The sequence below is a fragment of the Athene noctua genome, chromosome 26 (assembly GCF_965140245.1).
Source record: "Athene noctua chromosome 26, bAthNoc1.hap1.1, whole genome shotgun sequence".
NCBI classification, from domain to species: Eukaryota; Metazoa; Chordata; class Aves; order Strigiformes; family Strigidae; genus Athene; species Athene noctua.
The window spans coordinates 2,429,210-2,446,491 of record NC_134062.1 but is presented as its reverse complement, the minus strand read 5'-3'; the positions used below and the strand labels follow the sequence as shown (position 1 = coordinate 2,446,491).

The following is a 17,282-nucleotide window of genomic DNA, read 5'->3' as shown; positions in this document are numbered from 1 at the left end:
CTGCTGAATATGTAGAGCAACGTACTCAGCTAATTATCCAGAAATTCAGACAAATGAGAACAGGAAGGTATAATGGAACCTTAACCACAAGCTTCCATCGTCAGCTAAAGCAATTAAAATACCATGCCCTTAAAATTCCATATCTCTGCCCATTTCATAATAAGCCAGCCAAAAGAGTAAAATTTTTGTTAATCTTTTGTTGCATACTAAAATAGCCAGCAGGACCTTCTGACTGTCAAAAACTGTTAAAACTGCAGCATCTCAAGTAGGCTGTAGCAGTTCTCAGCAAGGCCATTCCTGTCACGAGGAACGCCTGTAAAACCTCCACCGGAGACCACGTGAAACTGCAGCTCCATCTCATGGGGTTTGGTTCCTGTAATCGGGGAGGAGGATTTGGTGTAGGCTTCCCACACTTCCCCAGTTACCAGACTTACCTGAACTCAGCTAACAGGACGGGAGGACTCCGCAGCCTGACAGCCGCTTGGCCACAGCTTCAGGCTCTGAAGGGAGCTACAGGCTGAGCCATTTTGCTCTGCAGCTTTGAGGTTTGTGACGATGCTTTGCAGGGTTACAAAGAATAAGTGAAATACATGGCAGTTAGACCTAACCAGAGCTAGTTAGAAGGGGAAACAGCTTAAAATAATTACGTTTACGAAGTATATTACTCTCATGAAACTTCTGTTTGCTCTCACATTATAACTTTAATTTCAGCACACTGTATTTTGCCTGGGGCCAGCTAGGTGTTTGATTTCATGCTTGTTATTTTGAAGCTTTTATTGCTCACTTACTGGTTAGTTACCAACACCAAGAGTGTGGCCCTGGTTGTTCTTAGCAGTTTCAAGTAACCCTTTGTGTGGTCTCTTTCAGCTGAAGAGCAAGAAGCAGTTCAGAGACATTCGGAAATCAAAATTGCAAACTTTATTTTGCATCCCCCTTTGCTTTTATAGATGCAGTTTGGCCACAGTAAATCAACAAATGGTGACTACAGCAAGATGTCAAATCACAGTTTACTTATTCAGTGTCTTAAGTACTAGAGAGCATATCCACTAAAGACTGCCAAGCTCTGACCCATGTGCCGGGGTAGACTGCAGAGACCCAACTGCCCACGCGGTGTTGGCTCTCTTTTTCCTTTCCAGGAGTTCACTAAATAGTCTCTCCAGTGCTTTTGCTGCCAGATCAGTAGAAGTCATTTGAATGGGCGAGTCACAAATGGAAATTAAGGTGTGTGCAAGAAACTAAGCTTAAAGATAAAATCCAATTTTAGATATAATGCCATTTTAAAAGCAGCAGATCCAGAATTTTCCTGTGCAAGCATCATCATTATACTGATGCTCAAAATATTTATAGTTATTTCTTGATACTGCTTTAAATATTTTTCTAGAGTCCTACCATATAGTTTGCTTGCAAGACCGTTTGTTAACATCTACTGTTAATGCAGTGAAACTTCTTTTCCAAATCCACTTGTTTTCAAAATACCAAAGGAAGAAAATTCAGGAAAAATTCAACAGTTTTACATAAAATCACCTGTAGCAGTACCAGGTTTTATGCTAAATGAATGTGTTGTCTCATCCATATATTACCCAACCTGATCTACCAAAACAGTAGGAACGACCTGTGCAACAGGTCACTAATTAGAGCTTCTGAGGTATTACAGAACAGAATACCCACCCCAAAACTGCATGGAATGCCAGGCTGTGGTCCTCAAAACCCAACTAGTTCCCATATGGCAAAGAACTGGTTAAGGTAGAGAAGGTTTCAGGACAGACTGATTTGAAAAATAAAACCAGAATTAACCAATATTCAGTATTTTTAGGTTTGAAAGGTACCTCTAAAGGCCCTCTAGTCCAACCTCCTGCTAAGAGCAGGTCTAACTTCAAAGCTACATGAGGTTGCTCAGAGCTTTATCAAGTGGAGTGAATCCAAGGAAGGGGATTCCACAGCCTGGCTGAGCAACCTTTGTTTGCAGAGGAGCACCATGAATCAAATCAACTTTCGCTGGAACGGGTGCATTTATTGTATTATTCTTGAACACATCTCTGCAAGAATGCTGCAGAATTAAATACAAGACTATTTTTTCATAGTGCTAATCTGAGGATGATAAATGAGCACAGTAGGTACAGTAAGGGGAAACAACAATATTGTACCTTCCATAAATATTTTATATTTGTGACTAAGCTGGAACAGGTTTTTAATAATTCTTAAAAAAAAAAAAAAGCATCCCTGGAGAACACAGTATTCTGGAAATAAATAGTATTTAGATTTAGGGAGTAGAGTACTTAGACAACGTCAGTGGTGATCCTGCCTGGAGGGATTTGTTTGTCATGCAAATTCCTAACAAGTCTTACTTAGCTCAGTAGATTGGGAGGGGGTTTCATGAATTTTAACTATCCAGGCTGCCTTCAGTTCACATGATAAGCAGGTATTTCTTGCACTTGGGGGTGATGCTCTGTGCAGGGTAACTGAAAGCTCTCCATCCTCCTTGTACCATTTAGGTAAATGGCTGCCTGCTAGATCCTGTACCTCCTGTGGTGATTAGGAAAGGATGCCAATCACTGCCTACCAGCATGATGGAAACTTCTATTGATGAAGGAATAGAGACAGAAGGCGATTCAGAAGAGGACCCTGCACAGGCATTTGCAGCCCTCCAAGCAGCTCGCTGTGGGAAGCGACGTCACACCCTGGCAGAAGTTACCAACCAGCTGGTGATGATGCCAGGCACAGGTACAGAAGTTAGCACAGACATCTCAAAGCTCAGTTCCAGCTCCCAGCACTCAATCTAATAAGCCCAGGATGAAAACCACTAGGTTTTAAGAGCGACAAGCACTAGACAGAGTTTCTTGGGTTTGTTACTTATCATTTGCTTATAAAGGCCAAAGAGAAAAAAACAACCACAAGACACCCCAAAACCTGCTGTACAGACAGTATAAAACCAAAGCAGCAAATATACAGCTGGCTACAGTCATGTGTAACCCCAGCAGCACTGGTAAAGTCTGGCAGTTGGCTGCTTCTTTATCATGTAACTAAATGTCCCCAAATCATTCATCCCCTGGCCGAGTAGGACAGTGGGGAACCAAAACCCTCTGGGTTCTTAGGTAATCCAAAACCAGCAAGATGACCAGGCCTTTCAGCTCAGGCTACAGTCTTGTCAGGATTATCAACAGAAAAAAAAAAAAATACACTGAACACTCCAAACAAGCCAGTGAACATCATCTGCACAGCATCTTATCACTGCGATAATATAAAACCAGTAGCAAAGCCCTTTCTGGTACCGTAAGTGTGATGTTACAATTACTTCATGAAACTTGATTTTTTGGGGTTTGTTTCCTCTAAGATAGTCACTGTTGGCAGGAATAACTTGAACCTACGGCACTTCCTTTGCTTTGCAAAATTACTTTCTTTTACTTTGCTAAATTTGCGCTTTCCTTTTATTTTGGCTTTTGTTTTTTGTCACAGGGAAAGTTTACTCACTGGATGAAAACTCATCTTTGGGCAGTATTGATTCAGAGTATGATGTGGGATCCATTCAGAGAGAGATTAAATTCCTGGAAGACACCCCTTCCTTGAAAGAAATGGTGCTAAGTAACCAGCAAGCACCCAGAATGACAACACCTTTCATAGGTCTGAGACCTGCCAACCCAGCCATGCAGGCACTCACCTCCCAGAAGCGAGAGACCCACAACCGCTCTCCCGTCAGCTTCCGAGAGGGGCGCAGAGCTTCTGACACCTCCCTCACACAAGGTGATTACAACCATTGTCACCACGTGTCCTACCTAGGCACGGCAGGAAACCTGCTCCGTACGCAGAAGCACCAAGCCACCACCTTGTGACTTGGTTGTTACTCAGCTTATCTTACACTTGCTGTGCTAACCTGATACGAATTAACTGATTTTCTGACAAGGGTTTTGCTCAACTCTTCTCCAGGAATTGTAGCATTTAGACAGCACCTCCAGAATCTGGCACGAACCAAAGGAATCTTGGAACTCAACAAAGTCCAGTTGCTGTATGAACAGATGGGATCAGAAGAAGGATCTTCTCTGACATCAACTGCCACCCAGTTGCAGGACCTCATTAATAGTCCTCCGCAGGTACTTAAACCAGAATTCAGACTCCATCTTTTAGGTGTTAATTCTTTGGGACAGATAAGGAGAGGATAAGGTATTCTGGAGATCTGAGAAGAGCTAATTTACAGATAACATTCCCTCCTCTCCTTTCTATCTTCTGCAGAATAGAGAACAGGCATGTCAGGCTGGCCTTTTCCACCCTCAGGGTGTAGGCGAGGTGGCCCCGTTAGCTTCCCAAATCCAGCACCTTATTACTGCCCTTAGTCTGAAACACCCTTCAGATTAAACAAAGCCCAGTAACATCTTTCCCTGTTGGAGCCTGTCTGATACGATTGTAAGAAGTGCAAGAGCCGAGTGATGACAGCCTGATTTGTGTAGGGAAATGCTAAACAGCTTTTAACAGCTCTCTAGTTACTTGTTTCACATGCAGGAGGTAACGGGAGTTTCTGTTAAACCCCAGGAAAGGAATGAAGTGGGTAAGAAGTACCCAGGCACTGTAAGCAACTGATGTTCCAGATGCAGCCTCATAGTCTAAAGCTCCAGCTGTTGCTTTCTGACTGCTGGAAAACTTCAGTTCTGACAACCACGAAGCTGTAGTGTTTTCACAAGAATCTCTCACTTGACACAAACACGCTGCAGTGCTCACGTCAGCGCTCTCCAGCTTGCTGGGTGCCTGCTCCACGCTTCTCTCCACCACTACTGAAAGCTTTTTGCCTTCTGTTTTGGAGCTGTGAAATGAGCACTGCACAAAAGCACCTTGGGACGGTTTTCTAACCCTGTACCTTTACTATTTCAGAAGTCGGATACCCCATAAAGGTTAGGCAAGTCAGAAAATACATTCTATACAATATCATTTTAGTTACAGATGTAAGGCCTTGCCCTGTGGCAGCACAGGGACTTCAGTTCAGGCTCCTCACCGGGCAGCAGAAGTGGGGAGTGACACCAGAGACCAGTCCGTGTGGCAACGATGAAACCTCTGTCAGGGAAATCCTTCTTTTTTTCTGGGGATGAAACTTGTTCCTCTTCTTTCTGCAGGAGGAAGCATCTCAGCAGCAGCAGGAAGCTGCATCTGCTTTTCCTAATGGTGCACATCCCCCGTTATTATCCAGACGGCAGAGCTTAGAAACCCAGTACTTACAGCAGAGGTTCCAGGTATTAAACCACCTGCCCTTACTCCACAGCAGATTAGTCTCTTTGATTTTATTACTTGGGGAAATCAGCAGAGAAACAGCATCATTTCAAATTCAGCTGATTTTTCTTTTGTCAGATACTGACCCTAATCGTGCAAACAGACTACATTACTGATGGTTTCCTACTCAGGCTGTTACTGTGTAGTGTTACTAAAGCAATTTGAAGTAACGGCTAGTGAATATTTATCATCTGTGTTGCACCCCATAAAGGTTAGGCATCAGCCTCTGAGGAGCCACTTCTGACCCCTGTGGGGCTTACTGCTTTTCCTCCCCCCATTTTTTTTAAAAAAAAAAAAAAAAACAAAAAACAAACCACACCACAATTTTCATATACTTTTAGTTTATAAAAAACTTTTTTTTTCCAGCTTGCAGCTTCTCGTTCACTTGGGAAGAAATTTTTCTGTGCATTTCTATGGTGCAGTGTATCTTGCAAAGATATTCTTTGTGGAAGGGTTAGAAGCCAGTAAGCAGCAGTGGCTGTGGTTTTACAAAGTAGCTCCGTTGACAGCTTCTGAAAATGGAGCTGGGCAGTTACACTGTCACAAGGGTAGACAACCTTCTCTCCCCTGCTTTCTGGGCTAACGCCTTAAGTCAAATGCAGTTTAGAACAGCACTGCTTTTTCTTGCAGAAACCCACTCTGCTATCAAAAGCTCAGAATACTTGCCAGCTATACTGCAAAGAACTGCCCCGGAGTCTGGAACAGCAGTTACAGGAGCACAGGTAAGAAAGTTTCAAACTATGCAGATAACTTACTTATTTTTACTCTCAATAGTAATAAAAGAACTGGAACAATCTGTGTCCATTTAGAAATTCTTTGAAACCCAAAATCTTTCCTTTAAAATTTGTAAGGACACCGTCATTCTTATAAAAGTGGTACAACAGTCCTGTCACGTGTTCACAGGTTTCTGTGCTGTGAGCTGTTTATCAGCCCAAACTACCAGGGCGCAGGTAAACCACAAATACCTGCATGCTTCGTTTAGTGCTAGTGGGCATATAGAAGCATAGGAGGAAACTACCCTACTACTTGCGTTGTACTTAATTTCACCCTCATCCTCCCAACCACCCACTGTTTATAACCTATATTGCAGGATTTACCGTAAGTCAGAACATGGATCTTGTATTTCTGCCTCCTGGGAGGCCCTGCAGTCAGTCAGGTATTTCCTGTCTCATTCCCATGACCCAGTAATTTTACAGTAAATCACCTTTTTCTGGTCATGTAAGATCAGTTTAGAAGTGTCACTCCTCTAAAAAAGTTACAGTAAAGAGTGAAGAGATTTGAAGTGTCCTTTTATAACTGCCCATATTATAGCAGAAAGGATTTTAATGGCCACGTTAAAGGGCCGTAAGCTCTTTATGAGCTGATCAGTTGGGAATCATCAAACAAGTAAGCACGATAAAAACTAAAGACAGTCCCGAGTTTTGCAAAAGAATCACAGAAAGAGAAAGGAAAATAACCTGGTTATGTGCTGTCTAGAACAAAAGCACCAAGGAACAAAGGTGTGAAAATACTACTTGATTTGAAGAAAGCATGCAGTCTGCAATTACTTCTTAGCTTATGGCTGCTCCTAACAACCGTGGAGTTGATTAATCCTAATCAAGAACTGAACTAACAGTATTATGAGTAGCTTGGTGTACTTTTAAGAATAGGAAGTCTGCACAGAGAAATAAAAGCTGGGCAGCAACAGATTCGTTTTCTGAATGCTGTCGGCTTCCATCAGTAGCAGGTTTCCTGCTTTGGGATCGGCTGGCAGGAGACCTCCACTTTGTTATATCACAGGAATTTGTCAAAGGTAGCTATAACTCTGCATTGTGTTGTAAATTCTTACTGTTTGTAAAGAGTCAAAATTATGGAGTTTCATAAAAGTTCACAGGGAGCAGTGGAGTTCAGAGAAGAAGAATATGGGGGGAAGGAGACTCCGTTGGTTTCCGTTGCAGCCAGCAATGCTCAAGTCTTCAGTTTCACAGGGTGAAGCTCCCAGGCTTACAATACAAATACAGCACATCTTATTCTTAGCCAAAAAAATTAAACAATGCATGGGGTTAACTTAATTGCACAGAAAAAATTCACTAGGCAATTCAAAAGGTTATCAAAAGAAGGAGATTTACAAACTCAGCCTCTGCACGTTTGCTGAAAGGTGAAGATTCTGGTCCGCTGTAAAACTTTAACAAACAAGACTGCCCAGGAATTTTCCAGTTCTGTACTTCACTCCCTGCTGGAACTGTGTGAGTGACTAGCGTGCAGGACTCGTACTGCACCTTAACACTTCAAAAGGCAAAAATAATTGCTGTTTATGTCCTTGATTCAGGCTGCATCAGAAGCGACTCTTTCTCCAGAAGCAGTCCCAGCTCCAGGCCTATTTTAACCAGATGCAAATAGCTGAGAGCTCGTACCCAAGGTCAAGTCAACTGCCGCTTCCATGCCAGGAGGAGCAACAGCAGCAGCAGCCGCAGCAGCAATCAACCCAGTTCAGCTTGCAGCAGCCCCTGAGCCCTGTGATGGAGCCTTCCTCAGAACAAATGCAATACGACCCCTTCCTCAGTCAATACCAGAAGGTACAGTTGGATCCACTGCCACCCTCCCAGATCACCAGCTCATCACGGTTGTCCTCACCAGTTCAGGTGCAGCAGCCACCACAGTCCTTACAATATTCGTATCAGACTTGTGAATTGCCTGCTGTCACCTCTTCCGAGCCAGACTACCCAGACCAGTGCCAGTATTCCATGGACCCAGCACAACAGAGCAGTGTAGCATTGCCCGACAGCCAGAACAGCTCCGCATCTCACGAATCCCAGTCAAACTATGATGCATTAACCCTCTCAGAATTGCCTGGACTCTTTGATTGTGAAATGATGGAGACTGTAGATCCCCAACACAGTGGCTATGTCCTGGTGAATTAATACCGTGGGGTGACCAACATGAGAGTGGAAGACAGAACAAATGGAGAAGCATGTGAATTTTTGGTTTTTGTTCCTACCCCAAAGTTCATGGTAAATTTTCACCCCTTGAATTAACAGGGGAACTGAAAATCCACCTGACTGGAAGAAAAAAAAAAAAAAAAGCAGGAGGTGGTAAAAAGTGTTCAGCCACTAGCTCCTCTTGCTGGTGGCAGGGGCTAGAGAACAGATAGTGCAGTTTCATCCCACAAAGAACTAGTTTGCATAGAAGGAGGCAAAAAAAAGTGAATTTTAGAGGAAGGAACTAGCGCCTTCTAAAAAAATTGGGGAGTTTGTCAGCATTCATCTAACATTCACTTGGAGAAATGAGTGCACATCATATTGTACTTCTTGACAATAAAAGCAATAGTTTTCATTGAAATTCAGGGTAGATTTGGGTCTGTGCTGATGGCAACTGTAATACTCTTGAAACAGTAGCGTGAGGTGGAATTAAAGGAAAGTTGCACTTTGGCATCCAATTGCTGGTTAAGCTACTGATCTGGAACTACTCCATAGCAAGTGTCTGAGGTCACCAGGCATCTCAGGCAGCCTCCACTTCCTCCTGCTAGCAAGGAAACAGTATTTCCCAAGCCTGCCAAGGAACTCAAACTTTTCCACTAAGGGAAGCTTCTGGATCTCTGCTAAGTGATATCTTGACTCTGTCAAGAGATGCCTGGAACTGACACAGGGCACCACAGTGGTTTGTAGAGACCTCTGGGTGGGGATCAGAATACTAAAGGATAAGCTAACAGAGAGATAGAAGGTAAGAAGTACCATGAGGAAAAAAAAAAAAAATAGCTATAGTCAATGGCATTAAAAAAAAAAAATCCACCTGTGTGGATCTTTTTTGAAATCAACCCTTTTTGCAGGCTGGCCTTTGTGGAGGGCTCTGTCTTGGAGAAGTTCCAATCACTGGAAAGGATCCATCTGTCCTTCTGTTGCATTTTAAAAACAAGCAAACAAACTGTGTTTTGAATTTGCAGTATGTGTTGCTGGTGGTTTATTGAGCTTTGTATATTTGGACAATTATTTAGGGTTTTAGAACTTAAGGATAAAAAACAATGAGCTTAAAAAAAAAAAAAACACCCCTGTGAAGTGATAGTGCTGTGCCTTTTTCAGTTCTTTATCAGCCTATATGCTTTTTCTGAAGAAAGTAGACAATACCCCATTTATATCCTTGCTATAGCCAAAGTCCCTTCAGAGCACATGTTCCACCATGTGGAACATAATGTTTAACTTTCTTAGTGTTTTGATTGTTCATGTGTATATAACATTGAAAGTATTACAGCAATATTTAGCATCACGAACTGTTGATGTATCAACCATTTCAAGAACTACTAAACTCAACAAGCAGTTGTGTGTGTCCAGAACTTTCAGTCATAAAATGCAAGTCATAGGAGGATTGTTTAGGAATCTGCAGAAAGTTTAGATCTCTACTTTGGGTTTTTTAAGTATTGTGGGATGTTACGGGAGGAAGACAAACGAGGCTCACAGCTAGGCAGTTCAGCCCTTTTCTGAGCAAACATTAAGCACAATTGCAGATTCATTAAAGCACAAAGAATGGCAGAGAAACTGTGCTGATCACATACGTAGAAAACACCACTGTTCGTGGGAAAGTTTGGTGAGCCAAGGTCTCTGATACTACAAATAGGAGGATGTAGGAAGGGGGACTGTCAGCCAGCATCTACAGCAATAAGACCCTATTTAAGCGTGGAGTAGTAGGCTCCCAGGCACTGCATCGTAGGCTGTGGGAAGGAGGGAAGAGTAACAACTGCCAGAAAGCTCTTTGCCTGCTCTGTATTACACGTGGAGAGGCAGCTCCCGCTGCTGCGTGGCCTGCTCTGATGTTGTGCAGTTGTACTCAGTCCGTAAGTGCTCAGCTTCTACCTCTGGTATCACAGTGATTCTCAAGGCATCACCAAAGGAGAGTTTAAAAACGGGGATCACATCCATACAGTACTTCTGTGATACAAGATTAAAGTAGAGCTCTCTAGCCCTCTTTAATAGCCAAGATGATAGCAAACCTGAGAGAAAAAAACCTTATTGTGTGTTTTCCCTTCAAAAGGAAACTTGGCTGGCACAGTAAACACCTATGAAACACAGAAACCCCTGCGACACCTTAAGTGACTAACAGAGGGAAACAGCTTGACAAATACTGCAGCAAAACAGACCAGGCATTTCACTACTGAAAAAAAAAAAAAAAAAAAGGGGCAGCAGTGTCCCATCCTTTCATTCGTCCTTCCCTACCCCACAGCATAGCGAATACTTCTGGCATTTTAATATCTGACCAAGCACTCAAGGAACTACGCAGTGAAAACTGCTAACGGGATACACAACACCTACGGAGACAGGTCTGCTCCGAGGAGCTGGGTAACGGCTATAACTATAACCACTGCCTTCCCCATCCAACTCCAGGGTACTGCACATTTCAGGACTCAGAGATCAAAGTCATTCTGTTCCTGAGTTCTGCGATTCATTTATCACAACGTGCCAACTAGTCTCGGCTCCTCTGAGCTTTGCAGTGCTGGTAAAGGGGAAGTTACACTCTTCTTTAATGTAGTTTAGACTTGACTCTTCCCCTCAATCAAAGGCACAGTTAACATTTCATGTAATTTCCTTAAAGCCAGTTAGAATAAAGGGCTTCTAATGCCTTCTAATATGGCAGAGTATCCATTGGGCACCACTTCGTACTACTTTGAAGTGGCTTTTTTGTTCAAATCTGTAATGTCTGACATTAGAGAACTGTGTACACTACTGTTAGAGTAATTATTAGCTTTATCTTGTATTACAGACTCCTTTGAAGAGACTTTGGTGTGATGTAGATGGGGTAAAAATTTCATATGGAGAAAAGTGCAATATGTGTGTGTGTGGTACGTTCTTTAATGTATTTTTTTAAGGAGTTAGAGGGTTTAGTCTCTGCTTTGGGATAAATGCACTAGTTTTGTGAGCTCCAGTTTGGCAAGTTCATCTGTAGTATTTACATGCAACTGATATGCTGGACTCTGTAAAGCAATTACAGTGTATTAATACAAAATAAAGAAATGTGTATTTCATTTTTAAATCCCTAGTGAGCTAAAGCAGCCCCTGCCTCTCTTGTTTTCTTAGCAGCCTCTTTACATATTATATCGAGGTTATTTTCTCTCTGAGGCACCAAGCTACCAATCACAAAAAAGAAAATTAATGTCTACTGCAAAAACTGGATCTTCTAGACTGAAGTTTACTTCCCATCGTTGACATACTTGGGGTGGTTGATTCCACTGACTTTTGAAGGCAAATGTGGATGGATAAAGGATTCCAGTAGCTTCAACAAACAGAAGTTGCACCTCTTTACTGCCTGTTCTGCTACGGAATGTCAAACACTTCAGGACCACGCCTCCAACCCAGGCAAGGTCACCTGTCAGTGGTGTATCACCTTGACTTTGAAAGAAGAAGGTTATTCCCAAAACTACTATCAGTTTCGACATTCTTCCACATTAATCAGTGTACACTATCCAGCAGGTGATACAAAAGCAGTTTAATTCTGATCATATAATGCTAAACCCTAGGAACACTGTGTGAAGGGTACAGGGGCTTGGGTGCTGCCCGAGGGAATCCATCGTGATTTCCCCAGCAGTGTCATCACACCGTGCCACTCCGCCATCCCAGGCTCCACGGAGAAGTACCAGTCTGAATTTGACCAGAAAAAGTACTTCCAGGAGGAGCTTCTTGGGATCAGAATTATTACCTCACAGAATGAGATTTTTCTTTTAGACATCATAGTGGAACAGTTTCTCCAAGACTCCAAAATTACTGTGAAATTTCTTGAGGTTACATTTTTTTTTGTCCATCTCCTGTTACATCAAGTGCAATTAAAAGATTGTGTTCACAAGAAAGATCTGCTTACATGCTTTATCTAACCTTCCACGTTATCTTTACCTGTAAAAACATTCTTTCTCTGTACATCCTCAATATTTGTTTTAGCAATTCTGCAATAAAGCACTTTAGGACAGAATGGGGGAACCTCAGAAAATTAAAATCAACTCTTTGCTGGGAAGAACCGAGCTCCTTGATTTCTCACTAAAAGAAACAGACCCTAATAAAAACACTGCCCTAAACTGTCTGAATTAAATCTTCTTTGTAGAGAAAAGGCTGCAAAAAAAGTGAGATAGGTCCCTTTTAACAGCCATTCTGCAGTTGTTGGAGAACTGAGAGCAGGTTTTTTTGAAGTTACTTAGGTAGACTGGACAAAACCAACTGGATTAGTACAACAGATGTGGTTATACCGTGCAGTGTCACTTACAATGGGTGTATTTCCATGGGTTGGTTGGAAATAGGTGTCAGCACCACATGTGGATTTTACTGACTGTTCCTAAATTAACCGTTTTGGAAGGCTACTCATGCTACAGCAGGTTACAGCTAGGTCGTACTGAGCTGCTTCTGCTACCAGCTTCCAAAAGTCCCTATTTCTGCAGTCCACAAGACATGAAGGCACGCAAAAGAATCAAGGCACTGCAGTTTTTTGTAGACTGGAAAACTTCCTGCCACGAGACTGTTACATTACTTCCCACTTTCATTAATAGCAGACTCCTTCAAAAGTAATTCAGGTGACATCAAAAAACAGGAGGCAAAGTTGAGGAAAATTTTTCTTCTGGGGAATCAGAATAAGATTACCTGTTTTCAGCTCTCCCTCTTCTCTGCTCAGACAGCAAGTTTGAATAGGCCTGGAAGAGACCTGAGAAGAAAAGCCCCACTCCACAGATACTCATGAACTGCATCCTGTTAACTGCTTTCCTTAAAACCTTTCACCCTGATCTGCGGGTTAATAATAGGCTTACTTTGACTTAGCCTAAGACAATCTAGGACTTTCCTCTTAGAAAAGAGGTTTCCTTGGTTTCCTTCCTCTAGAACTATAAGCAACAGCAGTGAAAAATTCATCTTGCACTGTTGCTTGAAGCACTACACCACTGTCCTGTTGAGGGTGAAAACTGAAAGGGAACTGAATCTGTTCTGGGATAATTTAGGCAGAAAGTTCACCTTCACAGATAAAAAGGGCAACTCCAGAAGCAGCTCTGTTGAAAAGCTCTTCACAGAGGGAGCATGAGACCAGAATACCAGACAGACTGAAGAACTGTGGTGTTTTCCCTAGGACTGCAACAACAGTTACATGACATAGAAGGTCAGGATGTGTGGGTATATGTGAAAAACATCCCACTAGCTCTTTTCTCAACAACTAGCAACACTTGTGACCCTCAGGGTTTATCAAAGAAACCCTCCCAATAGGAAGAAAGGTGTGATGCTCAGAGAAGTGAAGCAAAAATTAGTGTAGTACCCAGCAGATTCACTCATCCCACACCCAAAACTGCTGAACCTGTTGTGTTTGTGCAGCAGCGTCAGATACAACTGGCTACAGGCAGCTGCAGCTGAGCAGTTTGTATGATGCGCTGAGACACAAGACACTGTGCAACAGAATGAGTAGCTTGGTTTGCAACAGTACTGACCAACTGACTGATCATCTTCCACATTCCCATCCATCAGAAGTGCCAAGAAGCCTTTAGACTGCACTCGGCCAGGATACAGTAACGCTGTGCCTTTACACCAAGCTCAACATCTCCAACGTCCTCACGGCTCTTTCCCACACACCCTGCTCTTCTGCTGATATCGAAAACTCCTGGTACAGTCTCAGGCGCGACCCAAGCGAGGGGGGTGCAGCCCTGTGCCTGCCTGCGTGCCCTGCTTAACCACGGGCCTCAGCCAGAGATCACGGGGTGACCCAGGCTGCGCACAGGGACTGGTGGTCACTCCTCCTCCAACAGCACCACACAAGCACGCTCTGCCATGCAGACATAGTCCTTCACTGCTAGCAGGCAAAGCAAAAGCGAAACCCAAGAAGGTGACACCTTAAGGAGTTACCTCAACTAACCTTACAACCTGTCTGGAAGACACTTCCGCCCCCCAAGGCTAAGCCCTCCTTACCCCAGTGGAGAGAGGAGAAAGCCCTCCCCCTCACTGGGATAAAGTCTGACTTACAGACTAGGTCAGAGCCTTTAAATCCCTTGCAGAGTTGCAGAGCACAGCATTTCTCTGCTGGGCCTGAGGCCAGCAGAGCTTTCCTTTTCAGCGTTATCTGGCTGACTGCTCATTTAAGCCCCTGGCAGATGGATCAGCAGCAAGGCTAGCACAGGAACACAATGCACGAGGCAGCCCCCGACCATCAGCACAGTTGATGCGTGGGGTGAGATCAGAATGAGCACACATCTCTTCTGCTGATGGGGCTTTTACGATCTGGGCGTAGCTTTAAAACTGTGTCTGAATTCAGTGCATAACATCTCTATGGGTGTGAGCTTCAGCCTCTGTTCACCTTGCACCAGCGTCCCAAACACAAAACCTGCACATCACCACCAATCCAAGAATAACCAGACACGAGCAGGATGCCCCAAGGCACCATCCCCATCCTCAGCATCACTGCAGGGAATCCCAGACAGCCCACGTGGACACAGACATCAGGACAGCACGCTCACGAGCACGTGGGTACAAGGGTGTAACCGATTCAAGTTAGGCTTGTTTTAAAATAAAATCACCTTCCCTTCCTATAAAGGCTCACATGTGGTTTGCTGAATTGCCACAGCATTATTAACTGCTGCTGGTTTTAACCAGCACAGCCTGTGAGTGGGATCTTCCCTCTCCCACCAGCTGCAGGACTACGCAACAGGAAGGTTTGGTCCCTCCCAAAGCTACAGAAATGAGAGGGGCAGTTCAGTACGTGGGTCACAGTGCCTTATTTCAAACACTCCGCAAACCCAGCTCTGCTCTGCTGCAGTTACACTCAGCTGACATCAAAGCAGCTTTTTCTGACCCAAACTGCCAGAGCCACACTTACTAATCAAAGCTGAGACTGAAGCACACAACAGCAACGCTGCATGGCAATGCCAGGATGCCCAAAACGCTCTGTCCGGGACCAACCTGCTGCTGAAAAGAAAATGGAATTATGCTGTGAGACACACTGAGTTCTTGTTCCTCTACAAGCATTCCTATCAATAAAAGGCTGTTCAGGGAACGGAGACTCGTACACCAGATCTCACCTTTCCATTTCATTTCGAAAGTTCTATCTGTCCATTTTTCCAGAGCTTTCCAGCCAGGATTCAATACAATATCCCTAATGGGAAGGCTCCCTTTCCCACAGAGCTGTCAGTGTTAGGAAAGAGTTTAAATATAGTGGTTTGAGAAGAGATCTCTTTGCTTAAAAAGGTACTTAAATGTGGTAATTTTCTGCAAGGAAAGTACCATAATACGGTTTTATGTAATAGTCCCTGCTGAACTGACTTCCCAGCAAATAAAGGCTACAGTGTTTTGATAAGAATCCATGCGGTGTTGGTTTGCAGAAGAGGAGCGAAACGAGTTGCACGTGGAAAGCTAATAGGAGGTTTGTTCCCAAAAATACTCACAAATGGACATTTACTTAGTTGAGAATTATATGCTGAGTTCTGGAAAGGTTAGGTGCATTTAGGGAGTTCATAAGCTCTCTGCAGCTTGTCTCCCGCAGGCTGCTGTAGCGGAGAGAAGCTGAGAGTGCGCAGCTGCTGACGTCAATAGGGTAAATAATACCATGTACTGAAATCACCTGGGTGTGCATTACCCTTTCCACTGAGCCTGCCGAGCACACTGTGCTGCAGAGTAGTCTGGGAAGTCCAGGTGCCTGCTCACATGGAAAATGCTACATTGGATAAGTAAATATTCTCCAGGACCACCAGCCCCAAATAAAAAATAATACATTGAGCTTCTCAGGGCTATACTGTTCTCACAGTACACAGCCCCATGGCTCAGCTGATGCACCAAGAGCCAGGTACTGTGATACACAGATGCCAAAGAGCAGAAAGGCAACTTTTCCTATTCCAGGACAGGCTGTTCTGTTTGCAATTAGCAGCTTACATTTTGGTCACTTAGAGAGGCCACTTTGCTGCTGGGCTGGAGAATCAGGAGCTTACAGGTCCACAAAGACAGCAAAGCTCCTTTTCATGGCTCTGCAAGACCCTGGGTCCTCTCCTTCGACAAGCCAGCCCACCAAGTCTGGGCTGCATGAGGGGCACAGCACAGCCGTTCTGGCCAGCAAATACTGTCAGGGTCCCAGACCACGGCACCCAGAAAATGGTAGGTACAGTAACAGCAGACACTGTAGGCAAGTGACTCTATAAATACCTCTAAAGGCAGAATCCCCTCCACCTCCACGCAGAAAACCAGTGCCAAATCTGGGCAGTAGGTGCACAGCGTCTCCCAAAGCTCAGCCCAGCCCCCTAGCCACTAGGCCACACTGTTTCTCCAACAAGCCGGGTCTGCTGCCCTCAGAGCAGGCAGGGAAGGAGCTACAGCCCTGGTCCTGCCTGTCAGGAGCTGAGGCACGCACCCCCAAGCCTCGCGGACTGTGAGCTCCAAGTGTATCTGGGGTGAAGAGGGAAACAACAACTGGAACCATCACGCAGAGAACCCGGCTTTAACCTCCTTCCCTGGATACGCCTGCGATGAGGAAAGCAGGACAACGTTATTATTAATGCAGCAAATTAGCGGCTGAGTCTTGTTAGCGCTGCTCGTATCACTGCAGCTGCACTAAAGGCTGTTAGAGAGACACATGAATTATTCACACTAATCAGGGTGCTGACAGCAAGATCTGGGGGCACAGCCAGGGCAGTGGCTGCAGCTCCCTGCCTGCAGTACCTTGTCAGGACTGGAGGCCAGCTGCTCTACTTTCTTGACAAGCATTTCCTTGGAGCAGTTGCCATGTCAACACATCTGTCTAGGCCATCCTACTTGTCAAAAAAGTTGAAGGTAATTTAGCACAGAAAGCCAAGGAAGGTTCTGAAGTGCTTTAACCCTTCTGACGCACTAAGCAAGCTCTTCCCCAGGAAGATGGCTGGAGCAGCAGCAAGCCAGAGAGAAGCTGCAGAGCTGCTGATGAACTCGAGACAGCTGCTGTATTTACCCTGCCAAGGGATCCACCAACTCCTCCAGATGCAGTAAGGTAAAAAACTCCCACCAAGCAACAACACACACATACAAAACCTCAAAAAACCCAAAAGCTCTATTCTAGGAGTCCTGGTCCAGCAGCAAGCCCCCATCACTGAGGCA

The 17,282-nt window shown here is 44.2% G+C and overlaps 1 protein-coding gene across 2 annotated transcripts in view; it reads left to right on the top strand.

Moving 5' to 3' along the window:
* The window catches only part of SIK2 (salt inducible kinase 2), a 57,153-nt gene extending 45,095 nt beyond the window's left edge, over positions 1–12,058 (top strand). For both annotated transcript variants that reach the window (XM_074927285.1, XM_074927287.1), the window contains 6 exons: positions 2,493–2,721; positions 3,454–3,738; positions 3,922–4,085; positions 5,097–5,213; positions 5,881–5,972; positions 7,559–12,058. In XM_074927285.1, the coding sequence (XP_074783386.1) occupies positions 2,493–2,721; positions 3,454–3,738; positions 3,922–4,085; positions 5,097–5,213; positions 5,881–5,972; positions 7,559–8,150 (1,479 nt within the window). In that variant the 3' untranslated portion in view covers positions 8,151–12,058. The remainder of the gene's footprint in view (positions 1–2,492; positions 2,722–3,453; positions 3,739–3,921; positions 4,086–5,096; positions 5,214–5,880; positions 5,973–7,558) is intronic.
* Positions 12,059–17,282: the final 5,224 nt, after the last annotated feature.